Here is a 20,260-nt window from a genome sequence, read left to right on the forward strand (position 1 = left end):
GGTCGGCTGTGAGGGCAGGACAGGAGTCTGGCCTGGGGTCTACAGTCTGGTGGGGACAGTGCACCCCCGGGAGGTCCAGGAGAGCCGGTTCCCCCCGCCCCCGCCCCCAGCACAGTCCTGCTGCTCCAGAACCGCTGGGCTGCAGTCAGGGGCTGACAGTGGGGAGGGAGCCTCTCCGCGTGTCCGTCCATCTCCACGCTGCCGCCCCTGACATCTAACCCTGTCAACACCTCAAGCAGCTGCAATTCAACCGCACAGGGGACACACAGGAGTCCAAAAGTGGCACAAAAGGACACGGTGCACAGATGTCGCCCCAAACACGGGAAGGAAACCGGTGTGACAACACAGCAGGGGGCAATCTGGCCCACAGAATCAGCAGCGACACTTTGAAAATGATCTCTGCTTCTTTCACAATCTTCATACGCGCATTTAAGGCAGGAAACACACGGTCCACAGAGCAGTGCCAGGCCAGCCATGCCTGTCACCTCCATTGTCTGGAAAGATGTAAGAACACCAGCGAAACCGACGGCGAACCAAGCCCTCACCTCCGCTCGGCTCTCACAGGAACAACACAGGAATGAAAACTATGTGCCCATTCAGCTACCCAGGAAGGGGATGCAACTGACAGCGAAGCAGTGAAGAGCACAGAAAAGCACACCCATTTCACGTACATTCAGAGAGGGCGACCACTGCCGATAAGGGGCTCTCTGTCCTACGGCTGTGCTGATGAGCGACATGGCCGGGAATCAGCTGCAACACAGGAAACACAGCCGCGTCATCCCGCAATCGGCCTTTACGAGACCACCAGCACAGCCAGCTTTCCCCGCGTGAATCACTGCGGGGCCAACAGCTGAAAATAGGAGTTCAAATACTGCTAGACAGCTCAGCTGTGTGTTTTACTGTTTTTGTTATAGCGTCTAAGGCTAATTTCTGAACATTTGGTCAAAGTTTATTAATGCAGAGGCTGTAAGTGTGAAATTCTGGGGAACGAGGCCTGGAGGTTGGACTCGGAGCCAAGATGCTCGAATCACTGGCAGTGCCCTGTAGCCCCACATCGGGGTGGTGGGCACCCCAGCCGCCCGCTCCTGCTGGCTTTAACGGAGCAATTCTACCACATCAAGTCGGCGTGCAGCCTGCTGCATCTTGGGGTCCGAGCCTGAGAGGTGGGGTGTGCTGGCAACACGGAGAAACTCTGAGAGACTTGTGCTGCCACGTGAGCTCACGACTGAAGGGGGACACGTGGCCTGTAAAGCCACAGGCAGGGGCCACGCCGACTCTTATTCTCATTGAGTCCCACCCTCGGTGACCTGCCCGACTCAGGGCTGTGGCCCCCAGACCAGCAGACTGAGTCCCGGTGGAGGGGAGCGGTGGGCCACAGGAAGTGCCAGCCCCGTCAAGTGGCAGCGGGTACCACCATCGGTCGGCTGAAGGAGGCTCTTCCCCACCTGGACAGAGAGACATCTCCACCCTCGGACACAGCAAGGCTCAGCCAGTGAACACGAGGCTGGCTTCCGGCCACCAGAGGCTCCGGTACGTTGCGGGTCTGGGTGGGCCCTTCAGGAAGACCCCCTGGCGCCCATGTGGCAGGACAGGCCACACGGCAAAACCCCGACGGGGCGGACCGTCCTGAGGGACGTGACCCCTGAGACCGCAGGTCGGGCCCCACTGCCTCAGGCCTCACCCGCTGTGGACGAGCCAGGAAGAGGGGAGCGAGGTGGGGCGCCGCGAGGCCCAGTGTGCTCCCAGGGCGCCTCGAGCTTGACTGCGGCCCTGAGGGCCCTGCGCCGCTGTGCCTGCTGCCGCCTGCTGAACACGGAGCGCAGCGCGCGCAGCTGGTCCACCTCCTGTGCCGAGAAGCAGGGCTGCCCCTCCGCAAAGCGCACCACAGCGTCGAAGGATGCAGCCGCCCGCTCCCAGGCCTCCTCGTCACCCACCCCGGCCTCAGCCAGCTTGGGACTCCCCGTGGCCGCGCTCCCAAGGTGGGCCGGGGCGCCTGCTCCGAGCCCGGGAATGTGCACGAAGGTCTGGTCGGGAGGCTTCGTCCTGAGGCGCTCGGGCTCCTCCTCTGAAGACGAGCCTTCGACGAGCGTGACCTCGGGCCACAGCTTCCTCCAGGCCCGGCTGAAGACGGAGCCCGGCACTGCGTTCCAGGCGCAGGCCACGTCGAGCACGGCGTCGTGCACGCTGCAGCGGGGGGTGAAGGCCTGCAGCGTGCCGCGAGGGGTGACGAAGTTCCTCATGAAATCCCTGCGAATGCCCTGGTCCATGGGCTGGATCAGGGAGGTGACGGTGGCGGGCAGGAAGATGGTGAAAATGTTCTCCGAAACCAACTCGGCCTCCCGCGGGTGGGCGCGGGAGCCGTCCAGCAGGAGGATGGCCTTGCTGTCTTCGGGCAGAGCCACGGCTCGGAAGTGCTCCTTCACCGCGGGCACAAAGATGTGATGGAACCAGTCAGTAAAAATCTCCTTGTCCACCCACGCATTACCTTGGGCCTTGTACACGACAGGCAGGTGCTGGATGCCCTGGACCGCCTTGGGGCCACCGCATTTCCCGACCACCAAGGGTTTGATCCTGTGGGAGCCCGTGGCGTTGGCGCACATGAGGACGGTCAGCCTGTCCTTGTTCTGCTTGGGGCCGGGCACGGCCCCGCCCTCCGGGCTGGGACTGGGCGAGCTGCGCCAGAAGAGGCCGGTCTCGTCGGCGTTGTACACCTGCTCGGGGGACAGGCCGTGCTCGGCGGTTAAGCTCCGGAAGAAGCCGCAGAACTGCTCTGCAGCCTGGTGGTCGGCCACCTGTTTCTCGCTGGACGCGTCCAGCTTCTTGATGCCGTGTCTGGCCTTAAAACGCCAGAGCCAGCCGCCAGAAAACACGCAGGGCTCGGTCAGCTGCATCTGCTCGTAGAAGTCCTTGGCCTTTTCAATGAGCATGGGGCCCGAGACGGGCACGCCCTCGGCGCGCTTCACCAGGAACCACTCGTACAGCACGCGGTCCAGGTGCTCGAGCTTGGGCGTGTGCAGCGTGCGCCGGTGTGCCAGGGCCTTGTCCGAGTCGGAGTTGGCGAAGAAGCGGAGCAGCTGGGCCTTGTGGGCCCTGATGTCGTACAGCGTGGACATGCCCACGTTGTACTCCTGCATCAGCGCCTTCCTGCTCTCCCCCTTCTCCAGGCGCCGGCAGATGTCCATCTTCTCCTTCAGGGTCAGCACCACCCTCTTGCGCTTCTCCCCCGGGCTCCTCCCGGCAGCCGGCTTGGAGGCCATGAGGAGGGGGCTCGTCCCGGCCGACAGGGGTCGCACCTGAGCCAGTACTGGAGGCCTTTCCACCCCTCCCTCCCCTCCCACCACCCTCGCCCACCGGCGTCCTGCTGATGCTGATGCTGATGCGGTGCCGCCGCGACCCAAGGCCCCTTCTCGGCTCCGGCAGCTTCCTGGGCCTCTCTGCAGGGGGGACCAGCGTCAGCCACCCGAGGCTTCCACGGCTGGAACCTCCAGCCTTCTTTGCAGGGACGGTGGCAGCTTCTCCCTTCAAACACGGACCGGAGGGTAAAGGGGCCCCGGGAGCTGGTTTACGGCAAATCGAGCTTTCACCGTCTGAGCCGTGGGTGCCTCTCTCACGTACATGGTGCTTTAGCAGCTGGAAAGCAAAAGGGGGAAGAAAGAAAAACGTTACGGAGCCCTGCCTCGGCCACTGTAGGCACATCCTCGTTACTTTCGACGTGCTGGGGAGTGGCAGGGGGCGGTGTCGTAGAGGCGACGAATGCGCGAGCTGGCCGGCAGGTGGCGCAGGGAAGAGGCCTGCCCGGCGTAGGGGGGCTGCCTGGCGCGCTGGGCACACTGGCTCTTCTCAGCTTCCATAGTGACCTCTGAGTCGCTCCCTACGGCTCCAAATTAAAAGTGGCTCTCTTGGAAGCAACCTGGCCTCCCGGGAAAAACGCCAAGGGCGATGCCACTGAACGAAGCAAGGAAGCCATAGGCGCTGGGCGACCTGAGAGCCACGTCCCACCTGCAGAACCAACCTTCCCGCTGTAGCTGCTCACAGCCACCTGACCTATCCACCTTCGCGAAGCCCTTGTTCCTTTTTTTTTTTTTTTTTTTCTTTTTGCGGTATGCGGGCCTCTCACTGCTGTGGCCTCTCCCGTTGCGGAGCATAGGCTCCGGACGCACAGGCCCAGCGGCCACGGCTCACGGGCCCAGCCGCTCCACGGCATATGGGATCCTCCCAGACCAGGGCACGAACCCGTATCCCCTGCATCGGCAGGCGGACTCTCAACCACTGCGCCACCAGGGAGGCCCGCCCTTGTTCCTTTGAGGCAGGCAGCCGAGGCAGGGGATGGAGGCGCTGCAGGGGGCAGGGATTCCTCTAGACTTCCGGGGATGAGGAGCCTGCAAACCTCTTCTGAAACAAGGTCCCCTCAAACCCTCTCTTTGAAAGCAGGGCCCAAACTGCTTCTAGAAAACCAGGCCTTGGTAGGCCTCGGGCTCCTCCCAGAGCTGGGAGGGGCTGCCAGTCTCTCAGCTACTGGTCAGCGACAGCGACATGCTCAGACGCCAAGGACGCCTCTGGACGCAAAGTCACGCGTGAGCGTGCAAACACTCACACGCACCCTCCCTCCCTTACACACACACAGGACACTGGAAAGGGCCAGGCCAGAGCGGGCTTCCTGAATACTTGTTGACCGAGAACACCCTATGAATAAATTACTAATTCATGCTGGAAACAAAAATACGAGAACTGTCTTCTGGCCCCACTGGGAGCAGTGTGGTCTCTCTGCATCAGTTAGGTATCCTTGTAAGTAGTAAACTTCGTGTTGAAGTTGACATACACGTCTTTGGTTAAAGCTAGTAAGAGAACATAAAGGAAAAGTGACTTATATAAACCCCACAGCTCTGGTCTAACTTGTCTTTCATCATCATCCATCTTTCATCCTCATAAAGATCTGGGTCATTATGGTCCCTTCCAGCTGGTCACATCTATCCCTTTATGACAATTTCCCCAAATGCCCCCCACCCCTCCCTGCTCCGTGGAGCAGACATGTAGGACTTAGCAGATGGTCCTGGCTGACCTGGGCAGCCTGTGAGAATCACAGCCCTGTCACATGTCACCTGGTAAAACGCCAACTTCCTCCAGCCCCTGAGGAGTGAAGAGCTGTTATCCCCACACTGACCAGCCCTGGCTGGTCTGCTCGGGCCGTGTGGCGAGTCTGCCACGAGTCCTGTCTTCTCCCTCCCGGCCAGCTGTGTCCCGTGGCTTCCCTCTGACCCGGGAGGTACTGCCAGTCACCGAGGCACCACCACAGGCAGCTGACGGCATCCGCCGCCAGGTCCCAGCGTGGAAAGACAGCAACTCCCACCTCACCTCCCTCCCAAACCCTCACACTCAGCTCTGTCGGACCTCACGCCACGGGTGAGGCCACAGGACTACTCACGTGTGCAACATAAAAAGGTAGCCCCTTGAGACCACAGCTCAACAGAAATGAAGTTTATTCAGATGTAGCAAGAGTCCCAAAGACAAATCCTAGGCACGTCAGCAGCCAGCCCAAGGTATGTCCTTTAACCCTTCTGAGTCAGTCTCCTGGTCTGCAAAGTGCAGGTGCTGGGCCTGCTGGGACCTATTTTCATCCTACTGGGTTGGCTATAAAGTTTGTTCAGGCTTTTCCATAAGATGTTACGGAAAATCCCGAATGACCTTTCCGGCCAACGCAATATTTACTGGGTGACGGTGTGATTGTGCACTGCTTGGCCCTGTGGAGAGCAGAGGGAAGTAAAGGCCATAATCCATCCTTAAGGAAACATTTAATATAAAACCACCGTAAAGGGGCTTCCCTGGTGGCGCAGTGGTTGAGAGTCCGCCTGCCGATGCAGGGGACACGGGTTTGTGCCCGGGTCCGGGAGGATCCCGCATGCCGTGGAGCGGCTAGGCCCTTGAGCCATGGCCGCTGGGCCTGCGCGTCCGGAGCCTGTGCTCCGCAACAGGAGAGGCCACAACAGTGAGAGGCCCGCTTACCGCAAAAAAATAATAAAAATAAAAAAAATAAAACCACCGTAAAAACCAGGAGGAAATAGGGGACCCCTGGTCACTTGCGAGGGACTGACTCTAAGCACAAAAGGAGGGCTTCCCTGGTGGCGCAGTGGTTGGGAGTCCGCCTGCCGATGCAGGGGACACGGGTTCGTGCCCCGGTCCGGGAAGATCCCACATGCCGCGGAGCAGCTGTGCCCGTGAGCCATGGCCGCTGAGCCTGCGCGTCCGGAGCCTGTGCTCCGCAACGGGAGAGGCCACAACAGTGAGAGACCACGTACCGCAAAAAAAAAAAAAAAAAAAAAAAAAAAGCACAAAAGGAAGGAGGAAGGGCCAGACGTGGCGCCGGGAGGAGGCTCAGCGCCAGACACGGGCTCACTGTGGACGCCTCCTCACGTCTGAGCCTTATACAGGGGAGATGGGAACACCGGTCCCGATGGAGAGACAAAAATTTCCTTCAAAAGTGAAATTCAGATATTACTTCTGAAACAATTTCTTAAACCAAAAGGAAACAACACGGCCAAAAAATTAAGACGGTTTGAAGCCTTGCCACTGATATCCTCTTGGGCCATAGGGGACGGTAGGAGGGGGCAGAGTTGGGGCAGGAGAGAGAAGAGTGGGGCACCACCTGCATTCTGCCCCTTCCCGCAGGCGGGGAGATGCTCTTCCTTAGAGGAGAGCCTGAGGAATTTAGGAGGAGGATGTGAGAAACCACGATTCCTCGGCAGTACCCAGTAATGTGCAAGGGCGTGTGTGGGGAGCGGGGCGACTATCAGAAAAATACTCCAGACACAAGTGTTCCGGCCTGAGGAAGGGCTGGATTAAGTCTTGAGGGGCAAGAGGGACTGGGGAGGGGTCCTGGGTCAGGGGCGGACATGGGGGTGCGCAACCTGCAAAGAGGGGAAGCGGGCAGTTAGTTACCCACGCAGACCCCTCCTTCGTGGGCGCAGGTGCGGGGCCGTGGGCAGCCCGAAGCAGGGGGACGGCTCGGGTTAGGGGAGAGGCTTGTTTTGATAGCGTTTCTAACGCCGGGGGCCACGTCTGGGGCAGAAAGGCAAAAACCAAAAAGAAAAGAAAGCAGCCAGGTCTCAGGCCGGCTCCTTCCTGGCGAAGGGACCTCGGGGGCTGGTCCTTACTCGGGGGGAAGCCCCGGCCAGGCTCGGAGGGAGGCTGCGGAGAGACCAGCTCGGCTTCGGGGGCCCGGGGGAGGCTCCGCACCAGCAGCTCGGCCCCTGCCCCAGCGGCCCGCCCGGCCCCCCCGCAGGCCTGGACCCCACTCACCTGCGGACCCGGAGCCGCCACCGCCGGCCGGAAGCGCCCCCGCCCCCCGCCGGTCCGCGCCGCTCCGCCTTCCCCCAGCCACTTCCGGGACGCTCTAGGCGGCCCGGGGGACTCGGCGTTTCTGTGGCTCCGCGGGTGGCGGCGGGCGCGCGGTGACCGTAGGCTCGGGTTCGGAGATGGGTGCATCTCTGCGCCGAAAAGGCGGGGGCTCTTGTCTTGGGCAGGGGTGGCAGCAGGGCAGGGTGGGCCCGGCGCCCCCGGCCGGGAGGCCTCGGGTGGGGACGTTCCTGATGGAGGAAGGCAGTGCTTGAGCCCCTCCCTTTGCGAAGTCCACCGGCCAACGCTGTTTTCCTCCTCCCTGGCCTCATCCACCCCTAATTTAGATGATTTGGGTGATGAGATTTGAAACTGCTGAGCTGGGGAGACCTGGATGAGATTCAGACTTGAGTTGATGCTGTAATGAGTTGAGATTTGGGGGATCTTCGGACGGGGTGCATGTATTTTGAATGAGGGGCAGAGGACGTCCAAGCTCGAATCCCCAGAACCTGTGACTGGGTCACCTCACATGGCATCAGGGACTGATGACATCAGGGCATCAGGGACTTTGCAGATGCAATTGAGTTACGATGTCTGAGATGGGAGATTATCCCGATTATGAGGATGGACCCGGCGTCATCACAGGGTCCTCATAAGAGGGAGGAAGGAGGCACAGAGCCGGAGAAGGATGAGAGGATGCAGGCAGAGGGAGAAAAGACGATGCACAGCAGACGCAGGATGGAGTGTGCGCCTAGAGGGTGGAGGAAGGGGCCACCAGCCAAGGAATGCAGAGCTGCAGGAGGATCAGCTCTGTGGACACCTTGATCTTTAGCTCCGTAGGGCCGGCGTCAGACTTCTGACCTCCAGAACTGTAAGATGATAAATGTGTGCTGTTTTAAGCCCAGTTTATGGTCATCTGTTGCAGCAGCAACAGGGCACTAGGACAGATTTTCGTAGTTCTCTCCCTCTTCGTTCACCTTCTTCCCTTGGCTCCCAGGACGCGACCACCCCTGGCCCTCCTTCCTCACCCTCCCCTGCTGATTCGCAACGGGCCAGCTTCACCCCTCGGCTCTCTCCTCTCTGTCCACGCCCCCTCCTGGGATCTCCTCCAGTCTCGTGCTGTGCCTACCAGCAAAGGCAGGCAGCTCCCAAATGTATGCCTCCTGCCAGGACCCCGCCTGCAAACTCTAGCCGCCTGTGCCCTACCCAGCGTCCCGACCGACGTACGTAGCCTTCTAACCCTCGAGCCGGCATTTCTACACCTGGGCTCGCACCCCTCCCCCGGCCGGGCTCCAGCTTCACACCACCCACCGCAGTGAGTGGCGGCTCCACGTCTCCATCGCCCCGGCCAAAAACGCGGAGTCGTCCCTGACTCTCTGTCCCCCCACCCCCACGCTCTGCCCTCCACGTCCAGGCAGCGTCTGGCCTCTGCTCACTCCCCCCAGGCCGCCCTGAACCCGCTGTTGCCTCCCCTGGCCCTGGCTTCTGCCCTTGCCCCCGGCGGACTGGAGGGCCCTTAGCCAGCGGGGTCTCCGGGGATGGTGAGGTTGACCCCAGGAAGGCCGCCTTCATCCCCGCGTGGCACTCTGCTGCCACCTGGTGGGCACCGGATCTCTTGCGCCCCCTAGAACCTGCTGGGGCCGATGCTCCCACGATCACGCTGGGAGCCTCGGGCCTCGTTTTCAGGACTGAGTCCACTCCGGCAGAGAGGAAGGGATCGGGAAGAGACAAGGAGAAGGAAGACCACCCCCGGGTGTCACATGAAGCCTGGTATGGAGGGCCCCTCCCCCAAGTATCCCCCCAATGCACAGAGTCAGGCCCCCCACCAGGCCAGACTGTCCACAGCCCAAAGGCCTTGGAGACGGTCTGGCTGAGCGGACGCCCCCTTGCCGCCCCTTCCCATGGCATCCCACGTGCCCCAGAAAGGTCCTCCTGGGCCACCAGGACTGGCGAGGTCCTGCTCTCACTGTCTTCCAAGCCCATGGGGCTCTGAGTGCTGTGGTCCCTCTGTCCATGGCCCTTGGCCTGGGCCACGCTGGGCACCCAGCCCAGGTTCCAGACCCTCGGGTGGAGAGATGTCCGGTCCCCCGAGAGCCAGGGCGAGGGTTTCTCACAGCAGAGGGGACTTTACTTGGGGGCTGGGGGTGTGGCCGGAGCTCCTGGCTCCCCGACTTCACTCGGGGAGGGAGGAGTGGACAGGAGAAGGGGGGCCAGCTAGGGACTCAGTCCTAAGAGGCACCGAGGCCCTGAGGACTCGGGAACACACAGGAGGGGCACCTCTGCTACCAGGGCTCTCTGGGGACAGAGACCCCTGAGCCCAGGACGGACGGTGTGGGGCTGGCGCACCGATCAGGTGGATGGGGTCTCAGTGCCCCGCGTGCACACTCAGCTGTGGGACATGCATTTACACACGCCCTCCACGGGCACTGCTCACCCAGGAACACACCCTCACACATGCATTCGACACGGTCGCTCCTACATGCAGTTCTCACACACACACAGAGACACCCTCACAGAGCTGGAGCTTGCAAGGCACGGCTTTAATTCGGAGAACCTGCAATGGGGAGCCCGGCACTGTGGACTCCCCCCGGTCTATCAGGGATCTGGCAATGCACCAGTTACCCTCCTGGCGAGGCATCTGCACTTTTCTAAAGGAGCATGTCTACGGGCGGGCGGGGAAGAGAATTCAGTTGCGGTTTGGCAGGAATACCCCAGCTTTATTGTGTTAAATTAATTCTGCATAAAATAATGAATTCACCCAAAACTGATGTCCGTGAAAGTGTGGAACCACGTGGCAGCCCCAGGAGGTGGCCGTGGCCCGTTGGTAAGGAACCCCTGTGAGGTGGGTCTACCCTGCACAGCCCGCCTCCCCCCAGTGCCCCGCCCCAGCACCAGTCCTAGCAGCCCCGGCTTCACACTGGCAGGATCAGGGAAATCCCTGAGCTATGTGAACAGGCAGGATTTCCCGGGAACCCAACCGGTCTGGGTGGGCAGGTGGAGGGCCAAGAGAGAACAGGAAAATCTGGAGTCCTAGGAGGTGGCCGCAGAGCAGAGGTAAGGAAGGGGGCTAAGGGCAAGTCACATCGAAGCCACACCTCGACCCCAGTCCTGTATGAGGGACTGCAGGGAGTCACAGCCCCGCAGGCCTTCCCGGAAAGCTGGGTCCCACCAAAGGATCCAGGCTCAATTCAGGCTCACTGCGTGCCCGGTGCATACGTGACGGCATGGGGCTCAGCACGGGACCAGGGTCGGGGCTTAGACGTTGACCCCAGTGAGAGCTCAGTTTGGGGCCCAGGTCTGAGCTCAGACTGTGATTAGGAGTGGAATTTAATAACTCCACAGGGCCTCACAGCCGTGGTCTTCTATATTTGAGTCATGTCCATTAGGTCATCTATCTTGGTCAGCTTGGGCTGTCGTAACAAAATACCAAAGTCTGGGTGACGTAAACAAGAGAATTTGTTTCTCTCCCAGTTCTGGAGCCCGGCAGTCTGCGATCAGGGTTCCTGGGTGGGCAGGTTCTGGTGGGGACTCTGTTCCTGGTTTGCAGGTGGCTGTCTCACACTGTATCCTCGCGGGGCAGAGAGAGAGCTGGTGCCACATCTTCTCAGGTCACCGAATCCCATCGTGAGGGCCCCAGCCTCATGACCTCATCCAACCCTGAGGCCCCCTCTCTGAAAACCATCAGGTTGCGGGTTAGGGCTTCAACATATGAATTAGGGGAGGGCACAGTTCAGCCTATAGCACTGCGCCCTTGGCCCTCAAAATTCATGTCCTTCTCACATGCACGGTGCATTCCCGTCATCCCAATAAGCCCAGGAGTCTTAACTCATTACAGGGTCCACACTAACCCCTAAAGCCCAAAGTCTCCTCCAGACCCTCTCTACATAGACATGGCCGGGTATGATTCATCCCGGCAAATTCCTCTCTGGCTGTGGATCTGTGCAACCAAATTACGTGCCTCCAAAACACAGCAGTGGGGGGCCTCCCTGGTGGCGCAGTGGTTGAGAGTCCGCCTGCCGATGCAGGGGATACGGGTTCGTGCCCCGGTCTGGGAGGATCCCATATGCCGCGGAGCGGCTGGGCCCGTGAGCCATGGCCGCTGGGCCTGCGCATCCGGAGCCTGTGCTCCGCAACGGGAGAGGCCACAGCAGTGAGAGGCCCGCATACCGCAAAAAAAAAAAAAAAAAAAAAAAAAAAAAAAAACACAGCAGTGGGACAGGCTGAGGACAGAGATTCCCACCCAAAGGGAAAAGTTGTAAGGGAGAGTGGCGGGTCCCAACCCCAGCAAAGCAGCGCCATCGCTGGGGCTCCAGGCGGTCCTGCCTGCGTCAGCCGAGGACTCTGTGGTGCTGTGCTGTGCACGGCAGGGTGTGGAGCGGCATTCTCGGCCTGCACCCCTGGACCCCAGGAGCACCCCCGTTAGGGCAACTGAAAATGTCTTCAGGCCCCGCCAAACGTCCCCTGGGCCACGGAAACGCCCCCATCTGAGAACCACTGCCTTACAGTAACCACTTCATATCAAATCACATCAACGAACACACGGGCAACTGTCAATATTTGAAGAATGAGTGCTCCAGGCTGGTGCTAGGTGCTGGGTGCCTTGAACACAAAACAGATAAGAAAGGCCCCAGCCCAGGGCACCGCAGCTCCCAGTGAACTGGGGTGGGGGAGGGGCGCAGACGGGCAGCCCCACAAGGGAACGGTGAAGGCACAAACATTTTACTTCCCACGTGAGGCAGCTGAGCTGAGGGGGCGGGGGGCGGGGGGGCGTGTTCAGAGAGAAAGTACCAGGCGTGTGGCGTGGGCAAGGAAGGTGCGCCGGTGCAGGGGACACGCTCACCTCTGTGTGACCTTGAGCAAGTTCCTCCCTCTCTGGGCCCCAGGCTCCAAGGGACAGAGCCCGGCCTGGGGGGACTCGGGGTACACCCCAGGAGTGCTGTGAATCCCGGGAGCGCTGGGTCTCAGGGCACCCCTGGCCCACGCCGCCCTGTCACCGTGCTCCCGGCTGCCCCCCACTGCGAGGCATCCACTGCCCCTCGGCCTTCCCCGCGGCCCAGGGAGCCCCTTCCCCTAGTGCTGCTGCGCCTGGCAACATCCTTTCCACCCCTGACGTGCCCTGGGCCTTTTTCTGGGGTGTAAATCAAGGAGGGGAGTGAGATGTGCTCCACGAGGCCATCCACACACAGGGCCGGGAAGATCTGAGGAAATGAAAGGCCCTCTCCCGCTATGGGAGGAGCTCGTCGCCCCCAGACACACCCTGGGGCCAGGAGGCAGTGGGTGCAGCCTGTGCCTGCCACCACCTGGCCGACCTTCCAAGAGGTCCCAGGGAGACCGGGCACAAAGGGAGGGTCAGGTTGAGAGGGCAACAGGGACCACTCATGGCCCCCAGGGCAACAGCAGCCGGGAGCCACTGGCCCTCCCCTGTGCAGAGGAATGACAGGAAGGGCCAGTCCCAGAGGCTGGCTGGAGCTGGCTGGTGACATGGATGCAGCTGCTGCCATGGTGGCCCAGGCGTCAGGTGTGGCAGAACAGGTGGCCTGACTGCTGAGCCTCTCACCCTCAGGTCTTGGCCAGTGGAAGCCTTTATAGGATCCTTATGGGACCCAGGACACAAACAGGGAGGAGAGGGGGCCTGGGTCTGGATGGAGAATGTCTAGCCCAGTGCCAAGCTCTTGTCACCTCCTCGTCCTGCAGAGGCCGCTGACACGGCACTTCCTGGACTCTCTTGCAGCTAAAGTGCCACGGTGTGGTGGGGTATTGAGTAAGGTCATGAGGGTGAGGCCCGCAGCTCCAGCCCGTATGCTGTGCTCCACACCCTTGCGCCCTGGCAGCCTCCCCAGAAGGTCCCCACCAGGCCCCCTCTCTGCAGCCCACATTTCCTTCCTGCTGATTGTGCCTTCTGGTCAAGGCCTGTCACCCCAGTGGGACTCAGCCACAGGGGTCAGCATGGCTCCCACACAGAGCACAGTGGGGCCGAGGGAGGGGCCCTCAACCTGGGCTCAAAGACAGAAGGAGTGACTGAATCTGGGGAATACGGTCTCCTTTCTCTGGCCTCAGTGCCCCTCTGAGGTGGTGGAGATGTGGTCTGGGGCCTCGTCCTGGGGTGGCTGAGAAATGGCCCCTGCCCCCCTGCCCGAAGCAGAAAGAAGGCCAAAGGGAGTGGGAGGGTGCAGCCCGGTGGGGGCTGGAGATTGGGACCTGCCCTGCCCCGGGGCCCTGCGGCCAGGAAGCCACTGGTGTTGACCGTGGGCGGCCACCCCCCCCTCCCCCAGCCAGCAGAGCCATATAAAGCCGCCCGAGGTCTGCTCCCCGCTGCCCGCCCGCCACCATGAAGGCTGTCCTCCTTGTCCTGCTAGCCGCTGTCTTGGCCCTGCAGCCAGGTGAGACCGCAGGGGGCCACGGGGCAGGGTGGGGGGAGCAGGGGCGGGAGGGATGATCGAGGACGGCCAGAGGGGAAGAGAGGAAGGAGGGGGGGGCAGGCTGGGCGGAAGGACACGACGCAGAGGCGGGGAGAAGGGGCCTTGACCCCACCCAGCTCCCCCTGGGGCAGCTGTTAGTGCGGCCAGGATACCGGCTCATCTCCTAGCTGTCCCCCGAGGCGGGAGCAGGCCGGGCAGCACGGGGGTCTCTCCTCTAGCGCCGTGGGGCCAGCCTGACTGCTGGAGGGATGCACAGAGAGCCTGTGGGGTGGGCGGGGGGCACAGGGGCAAAGAGCCTCACGTGAAGAAGGGCCACAGAGGGACGGAGGGACGAGTGACCGGATCCGTCTCCCCAGGCCCAGCCCCGGCTTCTGACGGGAGCAGCAGGGCTAGGCTGAGGGCCTGCACTGCTCCAGTCGGGACTCGGGCCTGGCGGGGACTCTCCCGGCCCAGGGCCCCGGATGATCAGTAAAGCTCTCAGAGCCTCAGCTCCCTCTTCTGGAAAGCAGGGATCATGGTGGTGCCCGCGAGAACACACGGGTCGGCCGGCGTGTGTGGTGCCCGAGCACAGGCTGGCCACGGGGAACGTGTTGGCACTGGGGTGACGTGGATCCCAGCTTCATCACTGTTTTACCCAGAGGAGGCCTAATCATCATGACAGCTGGGGCCACTGCCCCCAGGGACAGAGCAGGGCCGGGCCAGGGGTGCACCTACGGGCTCACAGCTCTGGGTCGGGGGGAGGGGGATGCTGAGAGGGAGTGTGAAGGGTCCTGTCCATCCTGCCCTTACCTGCCTGGTGTGCGTCCCTCTCAGGAGCATGGGCATCGTAACAGGGCCTGACAAGCAAGGGGGTGGGTGTGGCGCCCTCCCTGTGAGGGGCCCCCAGTTTGTGGCTCTTGTGCACCAGACAGTGCTCTCTACTCTGTGTGTCCTGTGAGAAAAAGAGGTTCCCCCCATACCCCCGCAGCATGGCAGGGCAGGCTGGGCAGCCTCTGAGCTCCACCCCACCCCCACCTCGCAGGCACCGCCCTGCAGTGTTACTCCTGCCAGGCCGAGGTCAGCAACAAGGACTGCCAGCATGTGCAGAACTGCAGCCACTCTGAGACCCAATGCTGGACTGAGCGCATCCGTAAGTGGCCCTGCTGTGCCCGCGGGCCTCCCTGTGCCCCTGCCCTGCCCCCTGCACCTTCCCTCCACGGGTGGGGGTTCAAAGGGCCTGGGATTAGGCCTCTGAGCTGAACTCTTCATCCACCTGTCCACCTGTCCACCTGCCCACTTGTTCTCCTGTCCACACATAAACATAGATGCTCAGCTTCCCATCTATATTTGGTGGGTGAGTATCCAGGGCCCGGCCCTCGCCCAGTGGTCCCCATGCCTCGCCCAGGTGCTGTTGATGTCCTGATCTACATCAGCAAGGGCTGCAGCTCGCACTGTGTGGAGGGCTCAGAGAACTACAACCTGGGAGAGAAAAACGTCACATGCTGCTCTACTGACCTGTGCAACGCCACCGGGGCCCACGCCCCGCAGCCGGCCATTGTCACCCTGACGCTGCTCGCCACTCTTGGCGTGCTGCTGTTCTGGGACCCCGGGCAGCTGTAGGATCCAGGAGGACCCTGTTGTGTCCCATGCTGGGCAGTGGTGCCCAGGGGCCCGGGGGGCACTCCTCACACACGCCCAGTCCAGTCATGGCCCCTTTTGAACCCTAACTCAGGTCGGGCGATGCCCCTCTGCCCTTTCCAGCCCTCCCTGGCTCCCTCCAGGACTCCTGCCCAGCTCCCACTGCCCAGCAGGCTGCGCTCTGTGATGTGGAACAGCGTGCAGATGGCCCATCAGACCCCTTCCCAATATTCCGACCCACCCCTTAACCTTCATTCAGGCACCTCTTCCTCCAGGAAGCCTTCCCTGCCTGCCCCCTCCACGAGCTGAGCCAGGTCCTGCCCGTGGTGTCCCCCGCACACAGCATGAAGCAGGCTCTCAGGAGGGTCCCGAAAAGGCTGAGAGGAAACGTTCCGAGTAGAATTAGGGTCAGGGGTGTGAGGTCCTGGGAGCCCCAAGAGATGAAGCTTGGAGGGGTGACCAGCTCCCCATGTTCATAGGGGTCCTGGGGCATCAACCCCAGCACACAGTAGGCCCTTAATAAAGGCCCATGGGCTTGGTTGCAGAGAGCCTGTCCTTGCATGCCCGCAGACTGAGGTCAAGGTTGGGATCCAGGGCTGTGAAGGGTTGCCACCTGGGGCCACGTCTGTGGCTGTGGCTGTGCCCTTGGCTCCAGCCAGGGCAGGAGCAAATGTCTGACACCTGGAAGGGAGGACATCGCTGCAAGGCCACGTCCCTGGGACCTCCTGGCTCTTGCTGTGTGGCCTCGCACATGTTGCTCAACCTCTCTGAGCCTCAGGTGCTCACTGGGACCCATCTCTGCTGTGAGGACTGACCCAGAGACTTCAAGGCATGGAGACATTTCTGGGTGGGAGGGGCTGCTGCTGCTGCATGAGGCCGCCAGAACCCCTGCCCCATCCTCCCCCTTCAGCTTGAGGACAGCACCTCTGTCTGTTTCTCCAATTTCTTATTTTGTTTGTTGTAAGGGCTTCACACCCAGAGCAAAAAATTCAGACTGTACAAGAGGGTCTCCAGTGCTGAGCCAGTTCCCCAACCCAGACCGCGGGCCCCTCCCCTCTCTAGGACGGTCCCATCGCATGCTTGGGGCTCCTTCCAGGGTAACTAACTGTGAGGCCTGGGGGAGTCCCAGGGGACACGGCCCCTGCCTGGCCTTTTTCATACCTGGGAAAGTTCTTTTGAAAACCCAGCTAGCCCCTGCCCTCGGGCGCCAGGGCTCAGGGAGGGCCGGGCCCTGGGTGAGACCTGCCTGCACAGGATGGTGCTTCCAGCCCACACCAGGCGCTGGGTGGTGGATTAGGCAGGATTAGAACCCGGGTACTGGAGAGACCCTCTAGGTTGGCACAGCAGCAGGTGGGGTGGGGTCACGCTCACCAGAGTCCAGGCCAGGGCACAGGGAGCCCCAGGCAGCCCAGTGTTGCGGGTGGTGACGTCGGGAGGGCAGAGGAGACCAGAGGTCCCCGCACTCACAGCCCATGACAACCCTCACCTTAGCGCCTCCCTGTGGAGGGATGCTCCGCCCTGGGGCTGAGGCTCATGGAGGTGAGGTGCCCTGGGCCCCAGTGGTTTGAATTCTTTGGGTCAACATGAGAGGAGAGAGACGGCGGGTGGGAGGCCTGACGACGCTCCCCATGCCCTGTAACCCGGGACCTCCTCTCGCCTCCTGAGCCGTCCCTGAGGTCACACAGCCTTGAGCCCCCAGAACAGGGACAGGCCCCGGGAGGCGCAGCAGCCTCCGCTCCCGACCCAGCACCTCGGGGCAGAAGTCTCCCCCTCCCGCAGGATGGAGGGCTGACGGGGGCCCGGCCTCTCCAAGGGTGAGGACAGCATGGGGGCCACCTGCAGGGGCAGCCCAGGGTCCCTGAGCCGGCCCAACGCAGGGTCTGGACTGGGATCCCCGCCCGCTCCACCCCACACCATTTCATCGTCAGAAGCTATGGGAAAGCAAGAAAGAGGAAGCGCAGAACCCTCTCCCCAAGCCCCAGGATGGTATCCGTCCCCATTTTCACCCTCATGGTGAGGCTTCTTGTGCAAGAATAAGGAGCATCCTGTGAGTTTACACACCTGGTCACACTCTCTTCAGGAAACCGCTTTTTTTTTAAACCTCTATCTCTCGTTGGTAAGGACTAGACACCCTGTGGTGGCTGAGGTGACCCTCCAGGCAGACCGACGTGTTTCTGTTTTTAAGATGCCACTTGCTGAGCATCTTCCGTGGGAGAGATACTGCCCTGGTCTGTCTGCATCTATAGTAATAGGTGACGACAAGAGCAGACACGGTGTCGCGCTCACCACGGGCCGGCACTCCTCTGCCGGCACTCCTCTGCCGCCTCCCACGCAGTCATCCATTCATTCCTCCCCCCTTGGGGGCAGGGCCGTGCAGAGGAGGAAGCCGAGGCAGAGAGAGGTGAGGCAACTTGCCCAGGATCACACAGTTAGAACTGGTGAGGCTGCATTCCAACCCCGGTAGAAAGAGGCTCAGAGAGGTGAAGGAGCTGACCTGGGGTCACAGAGGGCTCCTGCCCACCCCAAATCAGGCCCCTGAGTGGGCATCTCCCGCCCTGGCCCCAGCTCCCAGCCACACCCAGTCCCCTGAGGACTCTGGCTCCGCCGGACCGTCTCTCCGGCGGCCCCTCCGGGGCTGAGGTTGATGACTGGTCTGGCTCCCTGGGGATGTCCCGACCCTCCCCACTGGACTCCAGCTGCGGCAGGGAGTCAAGCTAGATGGGAAGGAGAGTGGGTCTCCAGTAGGTGCTGTGCAGTCCTGGAGTACCCCCGGGGGCCCCTCCTGAGTCAGAAGAGATGCAGAGTTCTTGCCCAAGCGCCCACAGCTGCAGGGCGCAGAGCTGGGATCCCATCCATCCACCCCACAAAAGCTGTGGGGTGTTGGGGCAGCCCTCAGGTGAGCAGTTCGCCTGTGCCCAATGCTTGGAGCACCACCGTGGCCCGCTGCCTGAATGTCAGCACATGCCCTGGGGGCCCAGGCCTGCCTCTCCAGGGACGCTGGCTCGGGGACTCGCCCTGGGCAGACAGCACCCAGAAAAGAACCCCAGCACAGGAGTAATCGAGTCGGTCTCCCCCAGGGCTGCGATAGAGCTACCCTCTGTTAGGGAGACCGCCCCTTTTTACGGAACTGAGTTTCAGGTCCACGATGGGCCGGCCCCGCAGCTCGCACTGCGGACAAACAGGTCTGCGCCCTCGCGACCCTGCTTCTGGCCCGCCCGCAGGCTAGCCCTTCGTGGCACTGTAGTGGTGACCACGGCGTGCGCGGACCCATGCGAGCCCTCGGACGTGGACAGGCTGGGCCAAAAGGGCCCGCAGAGATGCTGCCTGCAGGATCCGTGCCCCGCGCGGAGCACTGCCGGGGTCCGGGGGCGACTCTGGGGGCGGGGCTGGGCGGGGCCGAGGTTGGGTCCCGGTCCAGGGGCTGCCCGCCGCGTTCCAGCCACTCGCACTGCTGCTCCTGTTTTGCCGGGCGGCATCCTGAGCCCCTGCTCCTCTGGGGTCTGGAGCCTCGAATCCAAGCAGGCAGCCGCTAGAACTTAGGCTGCGGGCCTGCCTCTGGCGGTGACGCCCGGTGCTACCCAGACACGAGAGTCCTTGAGGAGCCAAGGGGACCCAGAAGTACCCCTCCGCTGCTCCTCCACCCTGCTGGATACTCCAAGCCAGGGCCGCGGGAAGGGATCAAGGTTCCGCGCCCAGGACTCCTTCCAGCCTCCCAATAAACTGCCAGTGACCCATCACAAGATGCCTGCGTCCACTGTGTGGGACTGAAGCGGCCCGATCGTGGGGGGAGGGGGGCAGAGAGGGCGCTGGTTCTTACAGCATTCACGTTTTGAGCGCCCTCGGTGCACCGGGCATCCCGCTGGCCCTGGGATTTGGCAATCAACGAGACAGACCAGGCCCTGGCCTCCCGGCCTCAAGGTCCAGCAGGGAGAGAGCACCCCCTGCCTACGGATCATATCTGTGAGTAAAAGTGGAGTGAGACCAGGGCTCTGGGGATCTAGCCCAGTCCGGGATTCAGGAAAGGGGTAGATGGGGCAGGGAGGGTCCCCTGGCAGAGACAACAGCGCGCGTGTGTGTGTGTGTGTGTGTGTGTGTGTGTGTGGTGTTGGGTGGCCTCCTGGATAGCAGAAGCTCAGAAGGAAGCCAGGTGGGCGGGGCGATGGGGGGAGCACAGGCTGTGAGGAAGTTGGGGGCAGGGGTTCTCATTCACCAAACTTCACTGACATCTCCAGAACCAGGTCTCTAGCTTCGGGGCCCTCCCCTGGGGGGACGGGACAAGGTGGGTGACAAGGAGGCTGTGTTCTCAGAGGAGCAGCCACGCGGGGCTCCAAGAACATGTCATTCTTCTATTCGCCCTGAGAAGCTAGCTCACCCGCGGACAGACAGCTCAGAGCCAAGCCAGGGCAGGGAGAGCATTACAGGGACACGTGTGAGCAATGTGCGGGAAGGGCCTTCTTACCGCCAGGGCTTCCTAGGGCAGCTGGGCCTGCCCTGATAGGAAACGAGTTCCCTGTCCCTGGGAGTATCCAAGCAGATCCAGGGACCCAGGAAAACCCAGACCCCACTCTGCCCAGCTGCTGGCCCCAGAAGCAAAGCCAGAAAAGCAAAAAACTCAGCCTCTGCCCTGACATTGAACGTGGTGGCATGGGAGGCCGCCCAGCCCCAGCGTGGACTGTGGAACAGGACTACCCCAGAATCTCCTTCTTCAGGGGCTTTCAAGAACCCCGCCACCCGAGCCCAGGCTGGGTGTGGACTGGATGAAAGCCCAGTTGCCTCAGTCCAGCTGCTGTCAGATGCGTTCTCAGAGCCTCAGGACCTCAGCGATCACTCCTTAAACCCACCCATCCCGGGACTCCAGTACTGACCTAAGGAGGCGGCCTCCGGGGTCACTGGCA

General features: G+C 62.0%; 2 protein-coding genes across 3 annotated transcripts; one reads left to right on the top strand and one right to left on the bottom strand.

Annotated features, from left to right (window-relative positions):
- Window positions 1-524: 524 nt before the first annotated feature.
- Window positions 525-7,344, bottom strand: JRK (Jrk helix-turn-helix protein). Its single transcript, XM_081258590.1, has 2 exons — window positions 7,294-7,344; window positions 525-3,630 (listed from the first exon to the last, which is right to left on the bottom strand). Exon 2 carries the CDS (start codon window positions 3,255-3,257, stop codon window positions 1,671-1,673), a length of 1,587 nt encoding a protein of 528 aa, XP_081114716.1. The 5' UTR covers window positions 3,258-3,630; window positions 7,294-7,344; the 3' UTR covers window positions 525-1,670.
- Window positions 7,345-8,134: 790 nt separating this feature from the next.
- PSCA (prostate stem cell antigen) lies at window positions 8,135-16,125 on the top strand. Of its 2 annotated transcripts, XM_081258847.1 has the most exons (4): window positions 8,135-8,200; window positions 8,327-9,099; window positions 14,770-14,877; window positions 15,133-16,125. In XM_081258847.1, the coding sequence occupies exons 2-4, from the start codon at window positions 8,973-8,975 to the stop codon at window positions 15,345-15,347; spliced, it is 450 nt and encodes a 149-aa protein (XP_081114973.1). In that variant the 5' UTR covers window positions 8,135-8,200; window positions 8,327-8,972; the 3' UTR covers window positions 15,348-16,125. The 2 variants fall into 2 exon arrangements, with proteins under 2 accessions (XP_081114973.1, XP_081114974.1); XM_081258848.1 differs by lacking the exons at window positions 8,135-8,200; window positions 8,327-9,099 and adding an exon at window positions 12,164-13,709.
- The last annotated feature ends 4,135 nt before the right edge of the window (window positions 16,126-20,260 follow it).

Source organism: Mesoplodon bidens (genome assembly GCF_964165515.1).
Source record: "Mesoplodon bidens genome assembly, chromosome: 16".
Classification (NCBI taxonomy): domain Eukaryota; kingdom Metazoa; phylum Chordata; class Mammalia; order Artiodactyla; family Ziphiidae; genus Mesoplodon; species Mesoplodon bidens.

Excerpts from the sequence above, each read along its gene's own strand:
- JRK (XM_081258590.1), bottom strand. The coding sequence starts at position 3,257 with ATGGCCTCCAAGCCGGCTGCCGGGAGGAGCCCGGGGGAGAAGCGCAAG.
- PSCA (XM_081258847.1), top strand. The coding sequence starts at position 8,973 with ATGCTCCCACGATCACGCTGGGAGCCTCGGGCCTCGTTTTCAGGACTG. Across the intron at positions 9,100-14,769 it reads CGGGTGTCACATGAAGCCTG|GCACCGCCCTGCAGTGTTAC; the intron begins GTATGGAGGGCC and ends CCCACCTCGCAG. Across the intron at positions 14,878-15,132 it reads ATGCTGGACTGAGCGCATCC|GTGCTGTTGATGTCCTGATC; the intron begins GTAAGTGGCCCT and ends TGCCTCGCCCAG.